The following is a 22,397-nucleotide window of genomic DNA, read 5'->3' on the forward strand; positions in this document are numbered from 1 at the left end:
TTTAGTACATTCTTATTAGCTGTATCGCAAATTAAATAAATGGAAAGTGCTTATAGGTGTAGTGTGAAGGCTTTAAGAACAATCCACGCACCTTGATTTGACCTAGTTACAGGACAGCTGTACCCACCGAGAACCCTGAACCCCGTGGGGGAACCCTGCAGGTAGTAACCTACAAGTAATTGGAGCATGGGAACACACAGGGTGAAGTTCAAGTACAGCGTGCCTTAAAGTAAACAATATCCAGCTTTGATTCACAAAGTAGCACAGGGATGAAACACTTGACTTTGTCCTGCTGAACGTTTGGCCAGTACCAGTGACAGAGATGTTCTTCTACCTGCATCCAGAACCTTTTAAGAACCGAACACAAAACCCACAGAGGCACTGCACTCTAACTCTGCATCATTGTGTTGACACACTTTGTCCACAGAATATGTTCATTACTCTGCTCGGCTCTGTTGTGTTTCGCAAAGCATGAAGCGGTGCGAAAACACTCATTGGCTCTGAGCAAAGTCGTACTTCTACTATATGTTTAAGTTCATATTAGTCCAGGCTTCATCTCAAGAAAACACTTTACGTTAATGGCAGGAACACGCTGCAGGATCCAGGACGATGTTCTCCTTCATCATCAAGAAACAGTGTCTGCTTGACAGCAGCTGTCCACTGCATGAAAGAATTCTGCCTTAGATGGATAAAAAGCCAGTTTCTCAGCTATTTATTCACAATCAAATGAAGGAAACGACTTTTACTTTGAGGCCATGCTGCCTGATTTGTGCACGGCTCTTACTTTGAAGCTGAGCTGCCTGTTTCCATGCACAGTATAGCTGCTTATTTGTGTTCATTTCGCACAAGACGTTGGAGTTGCACTGAAGGATTTTTAAACTGCATTTATTTAGTGTGTTCAGATTTGGCTGATTTATGACTCTAGAAATCAGCTGTGATTTTTGACTCATTCTTCTCATGTCTAGAACAATGGATTAAATTATTTCTTTTTTTTTACGCCTCCGTCTGTAATAATAACCCTGTCTGACTGACTGCTAAGACTCTTCAGTGAGTTCACAAAGAAGCTGCGGTTTTTGCCTTTATCATTTTCACGGTGTATTCTGAGAATCTAACAAGATTACACTGAGATTTGTGACGGTGGAAAAAACTTTGTTGAAGCTTTTTATAAGATAATGAATGATGAATGCAAAGAGGTCTTTCTAATGTGCAGCTGCAGAATACACTGAATGTATCACATGGACGTCTTAGTGATGTGGGATCATTTTTGGCAGAAGAATTTAGGAACTTTGATCTCCGTTCATTGAGGTCAGTCCTCTGTGGCCTCATTCAGGCTGATCAGAGCTGCAGGATGGAGTCATAAGACATCTGCTGTGCTACACAAAGTGTTTCTGAGGTGCTGACAGGGAGGAAGGAGTGATGGCTTACTGCTGCTAATTTGCGCCGCAGGAAGCCTGTGCTGCCTGATTAAGCCTGTGTGTGCGAGTCTGTGAGTGTGTGTGTGTGTCGGGACTTGTCACACAGTCCACGGATCAATGGTTGTTCTATTTCGATGGACTGTTTTTCTTTCCGCTCACTTCCTGCCTCTTTGTTTTTCTGTGTCGGTGCTTCTCACACGTTTTGATTTCACTTTCTGTCTTCCTGCTAGATTTTTTTTGGTGTTCATTTCTTAAAAAGTCTTAACCTGATGTGCCATATGTTTGTTTTAGATGGCAACATGTATGTGGGGAAATCATCATTGGAAATCAAAAATCTCAGTTTGTTTTACTTTGTCTAAGCTGCAGGGTAGTTTATCCAGCTTAAGGGTCGAAGACACATGTTTAGGTCTGGATGGTGCCAAGCAAGATGGACCCATTATTATCAGAATGTAGTGCCAGTGGGTTTTCCTGATAGATGATTAGAGGTGCGCCCTGATCAGGGTTTTTGGGACCGATCTGTGGAAGCAGAATGGCCGATTACTGATCGTCACAAACTTTAATGAGAGTGACCTTCTATCTCTAACACAGATGTCTTTTTAAAGCATATTAAATTAAACATAAACAGTAAAAAAGATGCATCTATTTCTGTTTTATTTATTTCCAAGCAAGGTCCATGTTAAATTAAGGCCCAAACCTGAATGTTAGACTTCAAACATGTTCAAAAGTTAGTCCCACCTCTGCTAAAACAACAGCACATGAGGGTTTTCACTGTGTCATTGCCTGTTTATTTACAAAGTCCAGAAAAGCAACAAACCTCTGTAGAGATACTGAAACACCTGGAAAAAGTCTCATTCCAAGGGTCTAAAAGTAATCATAAAAAGGTCATGGGTTATATTCCTCAAAGGAGTGCCACCCTCCCTGGGTCAGCTTTGGGTGAAAGTGAATGGCTCCATTCTCAGTAACTTCTGTTGAGTTTCCCCTGGGTGAGACACTTAACCTTCACCGCCCCACTGGAGCCTGTGTGGCTGGCAGCTTGCAGTGTGTGGTTTACTGGGGAAACACTGCCTGTATCCCAGCCTGTGTGCTCCGACCAGTTTATCTTATTTGATTTGGGGTTTTATTGTGTCTGCTGAGAATAGATGAGGGAGGTTAACATTGACCTCTCTGTGTCTCTCCTCCAGATGAAGACTGTGAGCGTAGCGCTGGTGCTCTGCCTCAACGTAGGAGTGGACCCTCCTGATGTGGTCAAGACCTCCCCCTGCGCCAGACTGGAGTGCTGGATAGGTGAGTGAATGAGAGAGGCAGTCACAGTGAGTCTGCTTACATATGACAAATTCCCTTTTTTTTTTAATGCATCTGCTAAAAATACGTAGAATTACTCCAAAAAGGCTTAAAGGCTGCTAATCAGTGGCTCAGTGGTAGAGCAGGGTTGTCCAATAACCGCAAGGTTGGTGGTTTGATCCCAACTCCTCCCTAGTCATTGTTGTGTGTCCTTGGGCAAGGCACTTTACCCGCATAGCCTCCAGTGCACTCACTGGTGTGTGGCGCTCCTTGCTGGGCAGCCTTAAGCAATTTCCCTGATCCTGGAACCAATAGGAATTAGACATATCTCATTCTATAATGACTACAACAACAAATAAATGATTAAAAGTAGTCTTACATTTGAAAATGAAACAGCTCCTACAGGTTTTCTGGACATCCAAGTGTTGTTTGGGCGTTTGTCTTTTATTCAAGAGTAAACAGCTGAGACGGGGCATTGATATGGGAGGAGTGATATAGTAAACAATCTGCATCAGAGGCCTGTTGTTTGCCTGAAATATAGCAGACATAAATAAGAACAAGGAAACCAGCCTTGCAGTGGTGTGCTGCCACCAACCAGCCATGTTTCTGTGTCATCCATGTCTGTTCAGACCTGTCCAACTATAGTATATACTGTGAACGACTTACGCTATACAAAATGTGTTAAATCAACATTATTATGCACTCTAATCCCTGCCATGCGGTACATTAGTACGCTAGCTACAAATAGGTGTTACTCAGTCCTGAGTGAATTTCTCAATCTGAAAAAAAATCTGGTGCAAATTTACTTCCTTTGTCCACACTAAAACTAAAATGTGTTTTAATGTGAATATAATATCAACATGTTAGCATTTAGATCAGTGGTCTCAAAGTAGCAGCCTGCGGCATGCTGGTATGTTGACGGTGTTTGTTTTCAGGTGCGGCGTGATCTCTGTGCTCATGTAGCAGTGCTCCGTCAGAATATAGTCCCAGAATGGATCAAACTAGGAGACTGCCACGTGTTAATCAGCATTTCCATTTGTGCTCGCTGTGAATACTCAGCTCACATGAAGTACTTGGAGTTTCTTTCTTTCTTTTTAATCAGGATGCTAGTTGAATGGAACACATGTTCTCAGTAGCTGCCCTCACTGTAAACAAGCTGCGCACACGCCTGACTCCTGGACATGTGTCTGTGTGAGGAGCCAGTGAACAACTTCTTTTCATGTTAAAGCAGCTGGACATGTTTTATTTAATTTCTCTTCACAATAGATTTTGTTATTTTAGCCTACATAAATGTCATTGTCTGTACTGTATCCCCAATGGTACAGCAAATCACTCATTAAGGAATATGACATGCAGTTTATTTAGTAAACAATGTTTAGTCTTAGTGAAACTGAGGGAAATTCAGGCCCAGGAAAATCATCTCTTATCAATTCGATCGATAAGGTCATTCAACTAACGATTATTGAATTAATCAATATTTTCCATCCCTATTCTGACCTGTTATTAATAAAGATAGAGATGATTGGACCAGTTGTACTTTTTTGGAATATTTGAAACATTTTTTTTTTTAATGCGGCCCAGCCTCCACCCCTAGTGGCCCCCCAGGTAAGTTGAGTTTGAGACCCCTGATTTAGATCAAAGTATTACCTAAGAAACGACTTTTACTCTGGTAAGTCACAGACAGCTTCCTGTTTTAGGTAAATGTGCGTCGGGTTCAAACGGTTGTATACTTTGATGTGCAGCAGTAACTTTTACTTGACAGCCAAACTTTTAGGGATATTTTCAGCCCGTCTTTCCCATGAGAGCGCAGTTCACAAGGCCTCAGTTCACACCGGGATAAAGCGGTCTGCCCCCACAAGAACCACACAACAGAAAACAAAAAGAACCGTCTCCATCGAGTGGGAACCTCAAAATCATTTTTTTTTTCCTCCCCTGAGACTGTTTAAGTGTTAGGAGTCAGGAACTGAGAGCAAAGAGGGAACAGAACGTTTCTGAAACTTTCTGAGTGGCTTCTGAAGACACTGTGGAGACCTGCCGCTCGGTGCTTTGAGGAATATGAAGCATTGAAGGTGGAGATGGGGGTGTCCTAAAAACTCACTCACTCACTCAGAAGGGCTCAGGTCTGGTGTTTGTAACTCTGAAAGAAATCATTAGTTTGTATTTTGAAGTTTCTAGGAAGCTCACAAGTCACATTTCCCTCCTCAAAAATCAACCGATTGAAGCCAAACTCAAACGCTGCCTCATCAGAAGCATCGTTTAGTTTTGTTTTTGCGGCGACATGGCAGTGTAAGCAGGCCTCCGTTCGTCAGAGCAGCGATGATTTAATTCTCTGCATAAAGCATATCAGTATCTCCCACAAACTCGCCAATACATTTGTCTCTGCCTGCTGAGCACAATTTGATCCGTCCTCGATCCATATTCTGCTATTCTTCACGCGGTATCGATTTACTCTCATCAATATTTCAACCTGAGGGGCCGCTGGTTTTCCAAACTTCGCCTCTGATTTAATCAGAAACGTTTCTTTCGATGCTGAGACAACAGACTTCTCTTCAAGGCTGTGATTATTTGGCCGGTTTGGCAGCTCCAGATTGACTTTGCATGTGTTTTTGACTGTGTGTTTGTGTGTATGTGTGTTTGATCACAGTGGGTTTATACTCTGCGTTTTCTTGGCAGATCCGCTGTCGACGAGTCCACAGAAAGCCCTGGAGACCATCGGAGCCAACCTGCAGAAGCAGTATGAAAACTGGCAGCCCAGGGTGAGTGGGTTCATGTAGAGGAGCCTCCTTCATTTGCTTCAATGTCTTTAAATAATATAGTGATCACACACGCTAACATACATAGACGTAATCACAAGGTTAGTTATTTACTGATGGATTTTTGCATCGAGCAGCTTCTCGGTGTCACACGTCCAGTCAATATAAAGTCCTGCACCTCTGTGGAAACAGCTCAGTCATGGCCTCAAAGTCAAAGATCAAGTCAAACATGGCTTTTTGCCATATTACAGCGAAAGACTGTAAATAAAGGAAGAAGAAATGTTGGAATTTCGTTCATCATTGATTTGACAAAAAATGTAAATAAACTGGAATCAGTTTTCCACACAGGTGTTACCAGGAGCTAAAAAATAAATAGGAGCTCAGCACAGGTACTGTTCGCATGGAATAAATAGATTAAGCTAAGCTTTTGCATCTTTACAGCGTCTACAAACCAGCTTTTCTCTCCTCTCTGCACCTTAAAAGTCTCCAGATCAGCCAAAAAACTCTGTGTGAAGGTTAATTTGCCTAAAAGGTTAAATTCTAACACACCTTGAATGAAGTGGTTTTGATGAAGTATCCTGATTTACTTAAACAGTGAAACAGTATTTCACACATGATGCATTTAAGTAGCATCAGTACTCAGAGATTCTGGCCCTGATGAACGGCGTCTTTTAGCAGATCTTTTAAAGAAGGATGCGGTGCGTTTTTTTTTTTTTTTTTTTTGGAGTCGAGAGGTTTAAACCACTTGTATCCGATTAGATGCTTTAAAGGTTGTGTTATAGATTTTCTCTCTGAGGAGTCTTCTCTTTGAAGACTCTGCCAGTTCTTTCATCCTAACTGATATTAGTCACCTGGCTTTCAGTGAGCAACTGTTTCACAGTAAACCACTTGATCATCAGAGCGATGAACTCCTCCGCCACGCTTTCAGCTCTGTGGTATTGATCCTGGTAATGCTTACATAAAGCTTGCATTGTGTGAACTTTCAGACAAAACATTTGGGGCAGGAGTTCCTCCCGTTGTCACGGTAACCGCGGCTCCTAAGTTAGTGTGGTTGGCATTTATCGCATATGCATATGAATGGATTTATTTTGGGTATCACCCCGTGTCAGCTCTATTGTACGTATTGTCCGTGCCGTGCCAACACTTAACACCCACATGCTTTTGACAGTGATTCATGTATTTTTATTTAAAACAGAGGCATCATGTGTTCTTGTAGGTTCAGTCGTTACAGGTTTGTATATACAGAACGTGACCGGACGCCATTGTTTTCCTCACAGAGGCACCTTGGTCTGTGGTCCTCCTCTGAGCGGTGCAGCCTCGGTGCTGCAGCAGCCGATGGGGCTCATTCTGAGAGAAAGATGTGAACATGCAGCGGAACATTTGTAGGTTGTTAATTAAGTGGGACAAGAAAGGACTGAAAGCTGAGAGAGCAGGAGACACAAACTGCTCCGGCAGCAGGACATCTGATCTTTGTGATGGACTGTCCACGTTGTTTAGACAACACTCAGGCTTCTACTGTCATTATAGCAGCATGTCATTGTAATGGTGTGAGCTGACCTAAAGCAAATCATTTGAGATTCACGCCATGTAATTCATTCTGTTTTTTTTAATATTTCTACAAATGTAGTCTCCAGAGTAGAATGCTTGTTTTTGTCCTGAGTCATTTTGTTTCTGTGGTTCACTTAGTGAAATCTAATATTTACTGGCAGTAGTTCTAACAAATGCTGATGAAGGTTTATTGCTACGGTATCGGTGCGTTTGTTGCCGTTAGAAACAGGAATTTGCAGTCTAGAAATGCCAGAAAGATGCTCTCATTTAACCTCGCTAAAACTGAAGCTGCTCCGTCATAAATCCTCTCCTCAGAAAGGTCAAATGTTGAGGTGCTGTTGTTGTTGTCTGGGGTCTGATCCTGTTGGATGATGTAATTTGTAGAGCTGTTACCTTTTTCAGTGTTTCATTCACCCACATTATAATCTCCTTTAGGGATGTCCCGATCACGGTATCGGAAATCGGGCCCGATTACGTGATTTCAGACTCGATCGGAATCGGACATTACCTCCCGATCAGGACTCGGATATGTATTTATCAGGACTCTCAAAGTTAACGCCTTCTGTGCAGGGTGGCTCTGTGTCCTGTAGTGTAGGGGTATGACAGTCGCTTTTTTGCGCGAGAGGATCTTGGTTCGAGACCTCGATGAGCTGCTGCGTGTGTGAAATCTCCTAGCGTGGCGGTCTGGACACACACACTCGGTATCGGCAGATACTCAAAATCAAATGACTCGGACTTGGACTCAAGGGCAAAAAAAACCTGATCGGGACATCCCTAATCTCCTTACAAGCCTTGCATCGTTTACTGTGGAAATACAGGTGTGATGTAGAGAAGGTGAGCAGTGAATGTGCAGATTTCCAATCAATTTGAAGAGGTCAGTTTTTCTTTAAAAGGAGTATTTTTGTCATTGTAAAAACTTGTAACACTGACAAATAGACAAAACAGCAACAAATTATCAGGTCATCAGACCTGAGAACACACACGGAGCAAATGACAGGATTATTTCCAGGGACCTTCAGAAGGTACCTGACTTGCCTTGACGTGCTTGTTCTTCACATCTTGTGGCGTAAGTCTTTGAAGCCTGCTGCTCATCCATGGCGATGGAGCAGAGCTTTGTTTTAACCTCTTATCACATCAACCACTGCAGACTACTAGAGGTGCAGTGTCTGTGCCCGTTGACTAAAAATCAATACCTGGCCCTCGTCAGAGTCACTTAAATTCTTGTTGAAGAGGAAATATTCACTTGTTGCCTCATGTAGTCCATCCACTGACGGGTACCACAATGACAAAGCCATCAAAGGGATGTCAGGATGTCCACATAAGGAGACAGTACACAATGTTATTCTCAGGAGGATGAAACAAGCCCCTTTTATTACTGTTTGTAAGAAAACCTGATGACAAAAGATATGACAGGTTAAATATTTGTCTTTTACAAGGTGCAAACCATCATCAATGTACTATATTTGAAACTCCAATGTGTTCTTAACAATTCTGCTAATGCGAGCTGAGCAGCAGATCTTGGACGCTCCCGTCATTGCATAAAGCGCGTCCCATTGTAAATAAACGGTTATCATTTGCGTGATCGGTCTTCTAATAAGTGAAACCTGGCTTTGAAAGGGAGGGATTCCAGCCCCACTTCATGGAGTGAATGGGTATGGCTAAGATATGCCCTGCCTGGGCACCCACAATGCTGCAGTATGAGCAATTTAAAAGTAGCCGAGGCATCTTCCACCATCCTATTTTCACCATCAGACTCTGTCATGCTGGCCGCTGCTGGAAAGGCTACTCCTCCGCAAGATAGCTGTTCACCTCAACAAGAAATATCGTGACAATTGTAATGTTGCCGGAGCTCGTCAAACTTATTGTGTTCCATGTTTTCCACGTCATCTGTCAGTGGCTGAATGCTCTGGCTGTCACTGCGAGTAGTCGTTGTTTTCAGAGGCGAAGCAGACATCAGTGTGTTGGTGGTCTGGTGTCAGATGGTCTCCATATCCTTTACTTCCTGCTGTGGTACTTATCTTTGCTCTGTGTGGAATGACACACACACACACACCTCTTGAAATCTGACCTGAGCGGCTGAGCCAGGTTACACCTGCAGGTATTGGATATGAATTACATTTCAAGCAGCCTGCAAATATACTTCAAGGCTGCACATGAGCCTGCTTTTCTGTTGTGTATGTTTGGTATTCAGCATGTGGGGAAAAATCTGAGGCAGGTGGAGTCAGTGAGACGGCATTAATGCCATCATACCTGATGAGTTGCATCAGCATCGAGATGGACATCATCTTGTTGCTGTGTAGCCAGGAGAAGTACAAATATAACCAAGTGTAACTGTTTGCTAAGAAGACATGCATGAAGGAATGTAGGCTCGGGCTCGGTTGACCCGAGAGGTCAGCGGCAAACAGTGGTGCGAGTGCAGGAGGAGGAGTGGGAGGGTGAGAACGCTGTTCCTTTTTGCAGCCCTGAGGATTCACAGCTCCGCACCGGAGAGCAGCTTTCGCCAACACACCTTACATAAAGTGTTGACAAAGCAATCAATTACACTGCCGTTATTACCAGCTTTGTCACAGCAGCCAGGAATGGTGTAATTTCACATGAGATGAGTTGGTAAATATTAGACCTCGGAGCAAATTAAAATCCATTTCTTTTTCGCACCTACTGCATGGTGCTGGTATGTAAGAGCAGCAGCAGCTGAGCTGTCCGGAGAGCTGAGCTGAGCTGTGCCAGCCTGCTGTCATGAATCCATTTCTCTGTTTGCCTCTTACATTAACCCTCATGGCTATAAAACTCTGAGAGAAAAGGCAAATCTCATCCTGGCTGCTGCCCACGCACTCTGCCAACGCCGACACCCACTCCTCTTAACATCTCTTTCTCCATCTCTGACCTTCCTTCATCATCATATTCCACTCCACATCAAAGGGATTTTTTTTTTCAATCAAGGCTCCCTGGTGTCCATCTTTTCTTTTGCTCTTCAGGTTTATTCCATCCATCTTTGCCTTCGGATTTGTGTGGAGCTTTCTGCAGGACAAGATAACATTTTTTACAAATTACCCAGCAGCTTCTGTGGAAACATCCAGATACAGCTCATCATCATGGCTCAATAATCTCTCTTAGCCTACTGTTAACAAGGTGTAGTACCTTCATCTTTTGACGGTGTCTGACTCCATCTAACTTGGGTTAAAGAGATGGAGTGTGGGTGGAGCTGAGGTTGGCTGGCTGGTTCTGTAGATCACTGTGTGAGTAAGTAACCTCCACCTGTGTGGAAGTTGAAGTAGCAGCCACCACGGAGAGCACAGAGCTCACTTTAAGCTGACTCGACATACAGTGGTCCCTCACTATAACACGGTTTACCTTTTTGCGGCCACGCTGTTTCGCTGATTTTTTTTTTGTGCAATTTTGGGTGTTTTGTTTTTCCAGTGCATTGTGTTCTGCATCCCGATCGATTGACGATGGTCTACAGCCAATCTCCTCCGTGCCGTGTCTCCTGTACAGTGGAGAATGCGCACTGAAAACAGGGTTTGATGCTGTAATACTGGACTTTTCTATGGTTTGAACTTTGAGAGCGTTTAAACAAGAGAGAAAAGTGTGAGAATGTTAATGCCTGTCTGAGAAAAGTGCAGAAAGTGTGCAGTGAGGGGTTTTACAGCCTTCAAACATCGATAATAAAGTAAAGTAAAAAATAAAGTTGACTACTTCGAGGATTTCACCTATTGCGGGTTATTTTTGGAACGTAACCCCCGAGATAAACGAGGGACCACTGTTCCAGAAGAAGGATGTACTGGATAGCTGGGGTTCTTCCTTCCCACCAAGTAGAACTAGAAGCCTGCATCCAGACCATTGACAGTAGAAACTATGGACAGAGCTTCCGTGACGTCACCCGTTTGTTTCTGAAGAGCCGTTCTGAGGCTCGGTGGGAGGTTCCAGGATGTTGATGACCGCCGCCATGTTGGCAGCGTCACGTCCACCAAGACTCCAAATACGGACAAAGAGGGGGAGCACGAGCGGGGTTTAGGGGGGCGGGCGATCGTGGAAGCAGGAAACTCACGCTGTGATACGTCAACTGTCTGTCACTCAAGCGGCAACGCCCATAATTATGCGTAATTTTAAGTCCGAATACAATTGAAACAAGTGAGTTGTAAAAAAATTCACCCCCCTACAATCAACACTAGAAGAGAACCTATCATCTGAGACCAGAGTGGTTTTTTGTACCAGGCTGTAAACATGTTTTTTTCTGCTGTGAAGTCGGCCATTTTAACATGGGAGTCTATGGGAAATTACTCGCTTTTGGAGCCAGCCCCCAGTGGTTGCGGCGTGAATTACAAGTTTTGACACTTCTGCATGGGCTTCAACTTTGAGCCCCGAAGGTTGCCGCTTGATCCAGACCACACAGCTTATCCAGCAGATCATCGTGTAAGATGTTTATGGGGGATGTCTAGACTAGAAACAAAACACTAGCTTCTTCACTCAAAAAGTAAAACCACTGCTACAGATAGCAGTAGATAATGGGCGTTGTTGTGGGTACAGTCCAAGGCTAGCTGTTAGCAGTAGTAACTGCTGAAACTCTACACAGGTTGGGTCGCTTTCTTTGATTTTACAACTTAAATAAAGTTTTGCTGGTAGCTTACTGTTTGCTTTACATTACAAACTGGTTATGTTGATTACAAAGCATCATGCAGAACCATAAAGCAGCAGAACCATCATATATTTAACCGTGACCCGTGTTCTAATGTGTGTACTTGCATGTATTTCCTCTTAGTCTCATATTTCTTCTCTCTTCACCACCGCCTGATTATTTCCATCCATCAGTTTTGTGTTGAGCTCCCTCTGTGCTCTTGTTGGTTGTGGCTCTGCTGTGTTATATTACAGACCTCAGACTGGATTCATCTGAGGACGCCTTTTGTTTCAGAGACATGGCATCAAGAAACTAGTTTCTGCAATACCTCAGCTTTCTGTTTCTCTGCGAGTTCTCCGTAGTTCTCTGCTCTCTGATTCTCTTTCAAGCCTCACTTGTTCTCTTTTCATTTTCTCTCTGCACGTCATCCTGTTTTTCTCTCTCTCTGTCCTCTGTGTGAGAATCCAGCTCGAATAAACCCTCCTTTTGACTCGCTGGATGTTTGTTAGTTACTGAGATGAAGAGCGATGTGCTTGTCTTGTCAAAACGACCTCTTTCAAAGTCAACACAGTGTGGCTAAATTGTTCGTCGTGTTTCTGTTGCCAGGATTTGGTCTGCTTTTTTCTGTACATGCGGGCGTCCTTCCCTGCATCTCTGTCTGTATTTAGCTCTGCTCTTTGGCTGCAGCATGCAAACCCCCCTGCTGTCCACTTGGCTGACTGTCTCTGCATTATGTATCAGTGAGCTGCACCTCAAACACAGCTCCTGGTTAGTTTGGAGGTTTTCTCTCATCACTAGAGAACAAGCACAACTGAAGAATGTCTGCATAGTTGGTAATGATGCAATACACTTGTCAGACTTTCCCGGCTTAGGTCATGAGACATTATAATCACATTTTATTATTCTTAAAGGGCCTTACAGGAATCTGTCTGTCTGTTATGATGCTGAAAGTTATAATGAACATTTTCTGGACACAACAAGCACCAAGATAACAAACGCTGTTATTTGTTGAAGATTCTCAGTCCTCCAGGTCATCATACGTAGACAGGATTGAAGCAAGGTGTCTGGACTTTGTAGAGTTTTCTTGAAGACGTTTCTCTGCTCCTCCATCGGCTTCATCAGTTCTAACTGTTGGTGGGGAAACATGGTTTATATGTGGTGGAGGACCTCAGTGGGAGGGTCTGGGTGAAGCTCACAAACAATAGTAGACCTGTGTTGGTCTGCAATACCTTAAGGGAAGGTTTTTCCAGCTTAACATAGATGCTTCCTTGACTCCTCTTTCAAACCATCTGTCCTCTCTGTCTAAGATGTGGACAGTGTTGTCCTCAGAGGAGTGTCCTTTCTCTGGTTGTTGATGGTCCTTTCAAAGCATTAGTTCATTAGGTTTTACTATAATTCATAAACGAGTGATGTAATTCGCTGCTGAATGTCAGTTATATATTTAAACACACACACACACACACCTGTGTGCAGCGTGCCAGCTCAGTTTATTCACGAAGCACTCTGAAGTGGTGTTATTTTTGTTGGCAGCGGCCATGTGCTAAAAATGTTAATAACTACAGATTTGTAGATTGTCTGAGTGTTTTTTTTTCTTCCAGCTGTTCTCCAGCTGTTCTCTAGCTGAGCTCATTAACTTCATCTGAGGCCAGGGTCTGAATGAAGGAATAAAAAGAGCATCACACTTACAACAGAGCTCTGGGCCAGATCAGGCATCCTCCCTCCAACAGTGCTGATGGTCCCAAACGCTGAGTTTGTCGGGGCGTACTTACCTCCCAGGTTGAGCTCTGAACATTGTGAGCATGCAGCATGAACAGCAGAACGCGTTCACTGGCTTCGACTGCCAGAAGGGTCACTATCCTTTTAGAGCAAGTTTTAATTAAGTCGTGGCAGCAAAGGCGGTGTGTGACTAGCGTGGAGCTAGATAACACATTAATTAGTAGCACAGCGGTCTCCCTCCATGTGAGGAATCTTTGTTTCAGTTGGCAACAAATTTGAAAAAACGGGAGACACAAACATGTTGATGGTCGTCGTCTGGGGAGTTTCCAGCAGTGATGCGCCTGTGTGACTTCAGGCGGACGCTGTCTAGTAGAGCTGGTGGAATTGCCCTCATCAGTTTGGTGCACTGTGCACGGAGGCATGCAGCAAGCAACGTGATGTGAAGGGTGTGCTCTCCAGCTGCAGCAGTGGGTCCAGTCATTAAGTGGGAGCAGATGAAAGTGTGTCAGACGCTCCCACTGTGTGCAAGTCGCTGGTGTAAACTGTAAGATTGTAAACATTATTAGTGCTGTACAAGTGAAAAATCAACATTTTTTCAATGGCTTCATATGTGATTTCATATAAAATGAATTGTCTTACAAGTGACAAATAAGACAATGTGTGTTTGTGGGCTTCTTCTATTTAATTATTTTAAAACAATTATTGGGAAAATTGTTATTTTTATTCCATTCTATTATTTATATTCAGTGGCTTCATGTGATGTGAATTAAACTCCAAATTAAATGTAAATATTCCTATTTACATTCAGTTTTTTGCAATTAATTATTTAATTTAATTATAAATTATAATGTAAGCCTCTGAGATGCATAAATAACCCTCAGTGTAAAATAAAATACTTTGGCTGATTCCGTGTTTCGGTGAAAATGAATCAGCCCTTTTTTTACTTTGCTTTGCTGCTTGCAACACTTCCTCTCCGCTCTTCCAGCTCAATGAGCAGCACCGCTGCTCCACCCTCACAGCTGACTCCCGTTTGACTTCAGCTAATGACCAGCGTGTGCGGGAAGCCGCAGAGTGAATAACGCGTCGCGGAAGCCGCCTTAATGATCTCCCCTCGCCGTTCCTCATGCACTCAGGCCAATAGGAGCCACAAAGGAAAACCATTAGCACGCTGGAAGACTTATCGACATCCCTCCAATAGATCTAAAAACAATTTTTGTTATGAGGAGGGTTACAGGTCACAGCTGCTGGGCCGAGAGAGGCCGCTTATTGATCCGCTCTCAATCTACTGCTGATTACCTTGTAAATGTCTCATTAGCAACAATTTGGAGGCACCGTTCATATTCTGCTGCTGGTTAATTGGAGATTAACTGTAGATTATGAGTGCTCACTAGTCTCACAAAGGCAACTAAACTGAGTCAGTCCTCATGTGGATGAAGTCCTCATGGCTTCCAGGACCACAAGGTTGATCTCTCATTGTTTGAAAGGTGGAGGGCTTTTGTTAAGTTTGCTCCGTCCTCTCCAGATAAACCTCACATGAAACAATTGAAAGCCTCCACCACATCTCAAGCTGTGGTCTCTCTGTATTCTTGGTCCGGATTTGCCATTTTTCAGTGTAGTATATTAAATATTGAGATGATTTCAGTATTTTTTTTTGTTCGTGTGTCCGAATTTTTGTCACCGAGACCACCTGTTCCTGCCGTCTGCATGGCCGAATGTTGTGTGACTGGTCATGATGATGGGATGAGACAGCACTCTGGGCACGTTGTATTTGCAAGTGTGTGTGTCACACAGTGACAGCAAAGAAATGATAAGTGAAAAATATATGTTAGAAAAACTTTCAATCAAAATGGGTCAGAGTGAGACAGAGGGGGGCAGCGAGAGAGTGCTACGTGTTTGGATCGTGGGCACTTTTTTATTGTTCTGCTGTTTGTGACTCTTTGTCGATAAAGCTACTCATTGGAAATGCCAGTTATAGAGCCCATAAAATGGTTTTCAGGCCAGCTTCTAAAGGGAAACCTGGGGCGTGGCCTGATTGGTAGAGAAATCATAGTTTCTGCTCTGGTGAGACCCCCTCACACCGTCGCCCATGTCGGCAGCATCATAGTCGACCACCACGCGCTGGTGGAGCAGGGGCAGCTACAGAAAGCAGAGGATGTGCTGCTGTCAGTGCCTGCTTGCTAATCAAAGTGCTCACGTCCCAAATTTACAGTGGTCACGTACACACATTTTTCAAGTTTTAATTTCATTAAAAAGAGTAGGTTAAATAAGAATCGACCCTGCTGTGAAGGTGGACGGTTTAACACGGAGGTTTATGGGGGTTTGCTCAGTTTGGGAGCTGTGCGAGGGGATGCAGTTTTTGACTCAACTACATGGGCTTTACATGAAATCTGTTCAGCTATATTAAGGAAGGTGTGCTGGTCTTGGCCTGCTTGTGTAATGCATCGACGCTGCCATCTTCACTGTGACTCACCTCTGTGAGCGTACTCGTCCAGCTCCGGTGTCTCCTGGGCTCGTGGGCATGGTTGGTGTGGGACTTATTATTATTATTTGTGTTGAGGACCTTACTGTATGTGTGTGCATTTGTTGGCATCCGCTGTCTGGAGAGGATGCAGAGCAGGAGGGGACAACACAGGAGGCCAGGACGTGACTCAGCGGACAGGGACTAAAGATAAAACACCGCCTTTCATTCATTTTTTCATTTTTAAATCCATGTCATGTGTAAAAATGGTTGGCTGTGACTGTATTTGCACTCCAATCCAACTAGCTTCCAGTGTGGGCACCGGTGCATCGATGTGTTGAAGGACAATGGTGCAAATTGGGGCGGGTGGATCCAATCAGGAGAGGACTTTCTGTGTTCAGACTGCGGAGGAGCAGAAAAACCCACTCATCCCAGAAGACAGTTTGTGACTTTACAAGTCGTCTGAATCACTCCGCTGGCTGCCACCCGGCCTTTTCTTCTCCACGCTGATGATCCAGCACCCGTGTCTCCATGTTTCTGTTCTTTATTATTAACACAGCTCTGCTCAGCCAGCCATGGCAGCCAGATTAAACTCAAAAGCTCTTTTGTTCTCAAGTGTCTCTGAAAGTTGTCCCCAGAGGAAGGAGTGCATTTGGTGAAACATTTAACTTACAGTGTTTATTGTCAGTATATGTTTTAGAAATCCTATTGATGATTATTTACACTGTAATTATGCAAAAATAAAATGTTTGGCCAGCATTCAAGAATGTTTGGCAGCCAGGAAACACAGTGTTTCGGCCATCAGGTGTGACGGAGGGAGATGTCTTACGCAGTCTCATTCTCCCCCTAATAACTGACTGCTAAAGGACTCCTGCAGTCAGTTATACACATGATCAGAACAACAGGCCTGAGGGGCCTTGGTGTCTTGGATAAGCTTTGTGGATAAATGTTTGCATATTGTCTGTTAGCTCACTGCTCACAGGAGCTTTCCAAGTAGCTCTTCAAGATTACGTTACAGCCTGTATCCTGGTCAGTTGCAGTTATTTGGTGTCTGTTATTTCTGAAGAACAGACTGTTGCTATGTACAGCAAGCCGCTGATGCACTTTTGATGACTACATCCAATCTACTAAAAAAGATCAGTTTGAATCGGTTTGTGTAGAAGTATTGATTAGGGCTGGGCAATTAACCGAAACCGACATTTAGACCCTCTAACCGACTCGTGACAATTAATTCGGTTATTACGTTTCTGTGCTGTCCCCTTGCTGTAAAAAAAAAAATTAAAGTGCTTTGTAGAGCTTGTTACATACCCAGAGAACAGAGAAATCTGTTCGTGTTCCAGTGTTCATACTTCACGAGAAACGTGTGTGTAGTCCTCATACGGCTCTCTGCTGCAGCATGCGGCGTTCTGACGTTCTGAAATGTTCTGACGTTCCGCTGCTGAACGTCGGCAGAAGCGGCAGTTTAGGTGAATGTTTGAAGCGAAGATATTTGGGGAAACAAGCAAAACCGGGAAAAACCCAAATAGAAGCAACGTCTTCCTCCTAAACTGCTGCTTCTGCCGTTCAGCAGCATAACGTCAAAACCTGTGTATGTCGCGCGTTACAGTGGGAGGACTGAATGAGGAGTTCTGCACACGTTTCTCGTGAATTCTGAAAAGTCCGGGCCGAAACTGATTTTGTTTTTGTTCTTACCACCTCAGAACCACCAATAGATTTCTCTGTTGTAGTGGAGTATGTAACAAGTTGACGATGAGCATATTTAACTACCCCCACCCCCCCCAAAAAAAGTAATAATCGTTCAATAATCGTTAATCGAGGAAAAAGCTTCAATTAATCGTTATATTGATTTTAAGTAATATCAGCCCTAGTATTGATTTGTTTTTGTGAGCAGCCTGGTTGTTATATCAACTGTAGCTAGCAAGGTTAGCGCACATGGCTTCTAGTCACTATGCAAATAGATGCTAATTCCTCAACTTGTATGCTAATTGTTTGCCTCCTTAATCCAGTTCAATACTAATAATTCCTTTCAAAGACTCAGCTGTTAAAGCTGCAAGGAAGGATTAGGAGGTAGCCAGGTGTTGTCTCTCCAGCAAAACATTTCACCCACTAAACCCTTAAATGTTCTGTACTCGGCTGTTCTGCAGGGGAAACCAAATGTCACTTTGTGCAGTTATCACAGCTCTGAGCTAAAATTAAGCACTAAGACATGTTTGATGACATATTTCTCACATCTTTGGCTTTCCGTGCTGCCGGCTGAATAAACATTTATCTACCTTTCTCAAGGTGTTCCTCCTGAAAGGTGTTCCTTCCTGTGCTCTTACAGCACAGCATGTTCCCAGCGATAATAACAAAACGCTTGCTAATAGAGACTAATGTCCTCGCCGCTGTGGCTGCTGACATACAAAAGTCTGTGACACATGCATGATTAATTAAGAGAAGCTGCTGTACGGTACGTATGCAGCAGCAGGACGTGCTTCTGTTGTGATTAATTCTGTGTTGCAAAGTGAAAATTGCTAAGTGTATAACTTTGGCCGTGAACAGTGCGACTAATGAATTGTAAGTAATGAGCTGTTTGTCAGTAATCTGATGTGGTATTTTGTTGTTGTTGTAAACATTAGCGTACAGAAGGTTTCTCGTGGAAATTATCAGGCTGCACAGTTTGATAATTATCACATCTTTTTTCCCTCCTAAAGTGGCTTCAATTAAAGATGGAATTGTTCCGATTACGCACTCGGCAGATTGTTATATCCGTCTTTATGTCCGCTCGCTCATTAGCGCAGACTGGAAAATACTTTTCCTGTGACAGGACATATTTGCTGCTACCCAGAATCCTTCACTCTGAATGTGTCCCACTATCAGTCCTTCACTTTTCGCCCTGATTGCTTTGGACTGGTGGGACCTGCACCTCTCACTCTGCTTTAATTAGCAGGACATCTGCCTGTAAATGATGGCTGCCCCTGCTCTCCCCCTTCAGTCTTAGCTAATGGCTCCCCCTCGTCCCCCTTCTCTCTCTCTCTCTCTCTCTCTCTCTCTAATGGTCCGCTCTTCTCTTGCATTGTCTCAGGGCAGCGCTGGATATCTACATCAACAGTCTGACCACTCTGGCCTCATAATGGGCTCATTTTATAACATGGTTTCTACCCTGCTGTCCGTCTTAAGTGTTATTACAGTTGACCCTTTGATTCAGTAGCTTGTTAGGGTGATCTGAAGCTGATCTGGGGTAAATCTACTTGTGTAGCGTGGACCCTCTCTAAGAGTATAAGAGATTTTTGGAGGTTTATTTAAGCAGCATCCTTCCTCTTTTTTCATGTATGCTCCATTTTTGTACTTTTCCAACAAGCTGAAGAGGATCATCTCGGGTCAGGGTTACCTAAATTGTTAAGCTTATTCATAGTCATGTCGTACAGCCAGCCACTGTCTGACCTTTTCCATATTATGATGATTTTTTGTTTTTTTTTCATTGTTAATTACTTTATTCGAGGAATAAATGTTTCAAACTCTTTTCAACTTGTTGCAACCTTGGTAAAAACAAACTAAAAAGGGACACTGAAGATGCTGGAAGCATTTTATATTGTAGTGTGTAAAGTTGGGGATTTTAATGAGGGTTGGACTCATTCTTGGGGCCAGCCTCAAAGTGGCCACTGTAGTTACCAGACCTGGCCATCTGTGGTCACAGGACAGGTCACAGACAAAGGTCTGCTCATGAACATCAGTATCAGTAACTACTCTATTAGGTTCATTACAGTATTTTGCTTCAAAACAAACATGTTCAAATTACAACAACAACATGTTGATGAAGATTCTCAGTCATCCAGGTCATCATACGTAGAGAAGGTTGAAGCAAGGCGTCTGGACTTGTAGAGTTTTCTAGAAGACGTTTCGCTGCTCATCCAAGCAGCTTCATCAGTTCTAACTGTCTGGTGGGAAACAGGGGTTTATATGTGGTTACAGACCTCATATATGTATATATATATATATATATATATATATATATATATATATATATATATATATATATATATATATATATATATATACATATACACACAATCAGTGTGTGAGTACTTTTACTTTTAATAAGTACATTTTTTTAAGTACATTTAAAAGTACTTAAGACTTCTACTTAAGTATATATTTTGCTGGGTAACTGTACTTTTACTTAAGTACCAAGCTGCAGTACTTCCTCCACTGATTGTGAGGCATTTTTATTTCTCTGCACATCAGGCCTATGTTGCTACGTAGAGACCCAATCCAAAAACATAGATTTAATAAAAATAGCATGCACTAATGGATATGGAGAGGGAAATCTTGGAAGTGTGAGATGATCGATGTCTGTGCAGGGCTGCTGCTTTAAATGCCTGTTTTTCATGAATAGAGTTGTGCCCACAGAGCTCCCTGTTTACCTGTTTTATTGACACAAGTTGGTGGCTGCAAAAAAAACATGCTAAAGGAGGACCATATTCTCCTACATCTGAGAGCATCCTGATAAAATATATTGACAATTTAAATGTAAATTCTGTCATTCTGTAATGTTGCACCCTCTTTGATTTACCAGGAAATAGTTTTATGTCCCTTTGTGTACATGACCTATTTGAGTAATGTAATGTAGTACATTGTAGATTTCCATTAAGGATGATAGAAAAGAAAATCCACTGCAGATGAGCCCTCGACATGTTGCCTAGTCTTTTTTAGCCTGAATGAAACACTGCAGTGAAAAGCTTGTAACAGTCACGCATGGCCTTGATTCTGCCGACGAGCCTTCGCCTCTGCAGTCTCTTCTATTGTAGCTCACCAGTTCTGCTGTCCCTGCTCATGATGCCGATCATGTGCAGATTTATTACGTTCACAGGTAAAGAAACTGCACTCTGAATTACAGCTTGTTGTAATGAGAGAGAGGCATGAAGCTCAGCCATGCAGAGTCGGACAGCTTTTCTTTCTTCTTGCGTGTCCCCTGGCTACATTAAAGGGAAGGGAGAGACTCTTTCAGGATTAAAGGGGGTTTGTAGACTGACACGGGCTGTGGACAATTGATCATTATACAACTCCGCTACTCCACCTACCTCCCCTTTACTCACTCCGCTTCCCTTTTAGGCTAAATTAATGCTAAAACTCAGGTTTCTGCTTGAAGATGATTTCCTGTGTCTGTTCTCTGTATGAGTTTCAGTTTAAGTGACTAACTGAATTCTCTGGATGTTTCTGAACCTTGAGTTTCTACAGAAAAGAAAAAGAAAAACACGTTTGTCTATTTTTCTTTTCTTATTAAAGTCGTCTCTGAGTTTCAGAGGAATGAATTAATGCATCATCTCAGACCACAGTTCTTCATCCATCCATCAGCCGTCCTGTTAATACATGTCAGACGCTCAGTTTCAGTTGGTCAAATTGCCACGGAGGTGTTAAAATGTTTGCCGGGCCTGAGTCACTGCAGTGGGTAATGAACACATAAGTGCGGTGACAGGATGGTGTATGTGTTTGTTCACGGCTGCAGATATTTCATGGTGGCTCGGGCCCTACGCAGAGCTGTCCAGTGGCAGCAGCAGTGCAGAACCGAAGTGAGAGGAGGGATGAAAGACTGTCAGGATGAGGATCATAAAACACCCTCTGTTTTAAAATGGGACCGACTCTGTATTTTTAATGTAATTGTGCTTTTAATTACAGGCTTTTCCATTACCAGTAGGCGATTTTTCAGATCCACCTCTTAAATATGCAATATGAAAATGATTGGAAAGTTATTCAGAGTCCAGAGACAGACCCCAGTCCTTCAGAGGTCATAGTTTAGTCCAAAGAGTTGTCAGGATTTATATTTGGCAGTGTCATGTTGTCACATATGAGAAATCATGTCCAGTCTTAGCTTGTTTGTCAGACATGTTTGACATCTGCAGGATGAATCAACACACATGTCGTGCTAGCAAGTAAAATGTTTGACTCCATCTGGCATCATTCTAATATAATAATAATAATAATAATAATGATAATAATGATAATTAATATTCAGCACATTCTCACATCCGTGCCGTCACACGATGGATACATGGTCCAGCGTCACACATGTGACACCATTTATTTCCATTCTTCTGCTCGGCACACACACACTGTTTCTCATTCAAAACAGATGGGTCAAGTCTGACTCACAGGTCATGGGTTGCTGCTGGCGAGTGCAGGAAAACGGGACTTTTGAGTACTGGTATTAAATTCCAGGTGTCTACTTGTACTGGTGCTCAGCCCTACTGACTGTTCTGGGTCTTAATTGGTGTAATGTTCTGTTGTCAGTGTTTGGATTTAGGTAGTAGCAACAGTGAGGTCACATATGGTTTAATAAAAAAAAAGAAAAAAAGCCTTAACCCTCTTTACCCCAAGCCTATTTTTAAGGCATCAGCTTGAAAATGACATGCCCAAAATGAACAGAGTATATCTCAGCAACCAAAGGGTGTATCTGTCCGCCTTGTGCGGCCATCTTGGATATTTTTAAAGGACTATATATTTCACTTTACATCACTTTTTACTTATTTTATATTTCAAGTAAAAAAAAAACATTATATTGATACTTGTATGTATCAATATACAATATTGATTACCACCAACAGCTAGCAGGCTAACATTAGCTAGTGTGGTTTGTC

The 22,397-nt window shown here is 42.9% G+C and overlaps 1 protein-coding gene across 7 annotated transcripts in view; it reads left to right on the plus strand.

Moving 5' to 3' along the window:
- Positions 1-22,397, plus strand: part of rptor (regulatory associated protein of MTOR, complex 1) — a 132,729-nt gene that overhangs the window by 13,081 nt on the left and 97,251 nt on the right. For all 7 annotated transcript variants that reach the window (XM_028405798.1, XM_028406044.1, XM_028405960.1 and 4 more), the window contains exons 3-4: positions 2,597-2,699; positions 5,370-5,452. In XM_028405798.1, coding sequence (XP_028261599.1) covers positions 2,597-2,699; positions 5,370-5,452 — 186 coding nt within the window. The remainder of the gene's footprint in view (positions 1-2,596; positions 2,700-5,369; positions 5,453-22,397) is intronic.

This window comes from Parambassis ranga, chromosome 1 (assembly GCF_900634625.1).
Source record: "Parambassis ranga chromosome 1, fParRan2.1, whole genome shotgun sequence".
Taxonomy (NCBI): domain Eukaryota; kingdom Metazoa; phylum Chordata; class Actinopteri; family Ambassidae; genus Parambassis; species Parambassis ranga.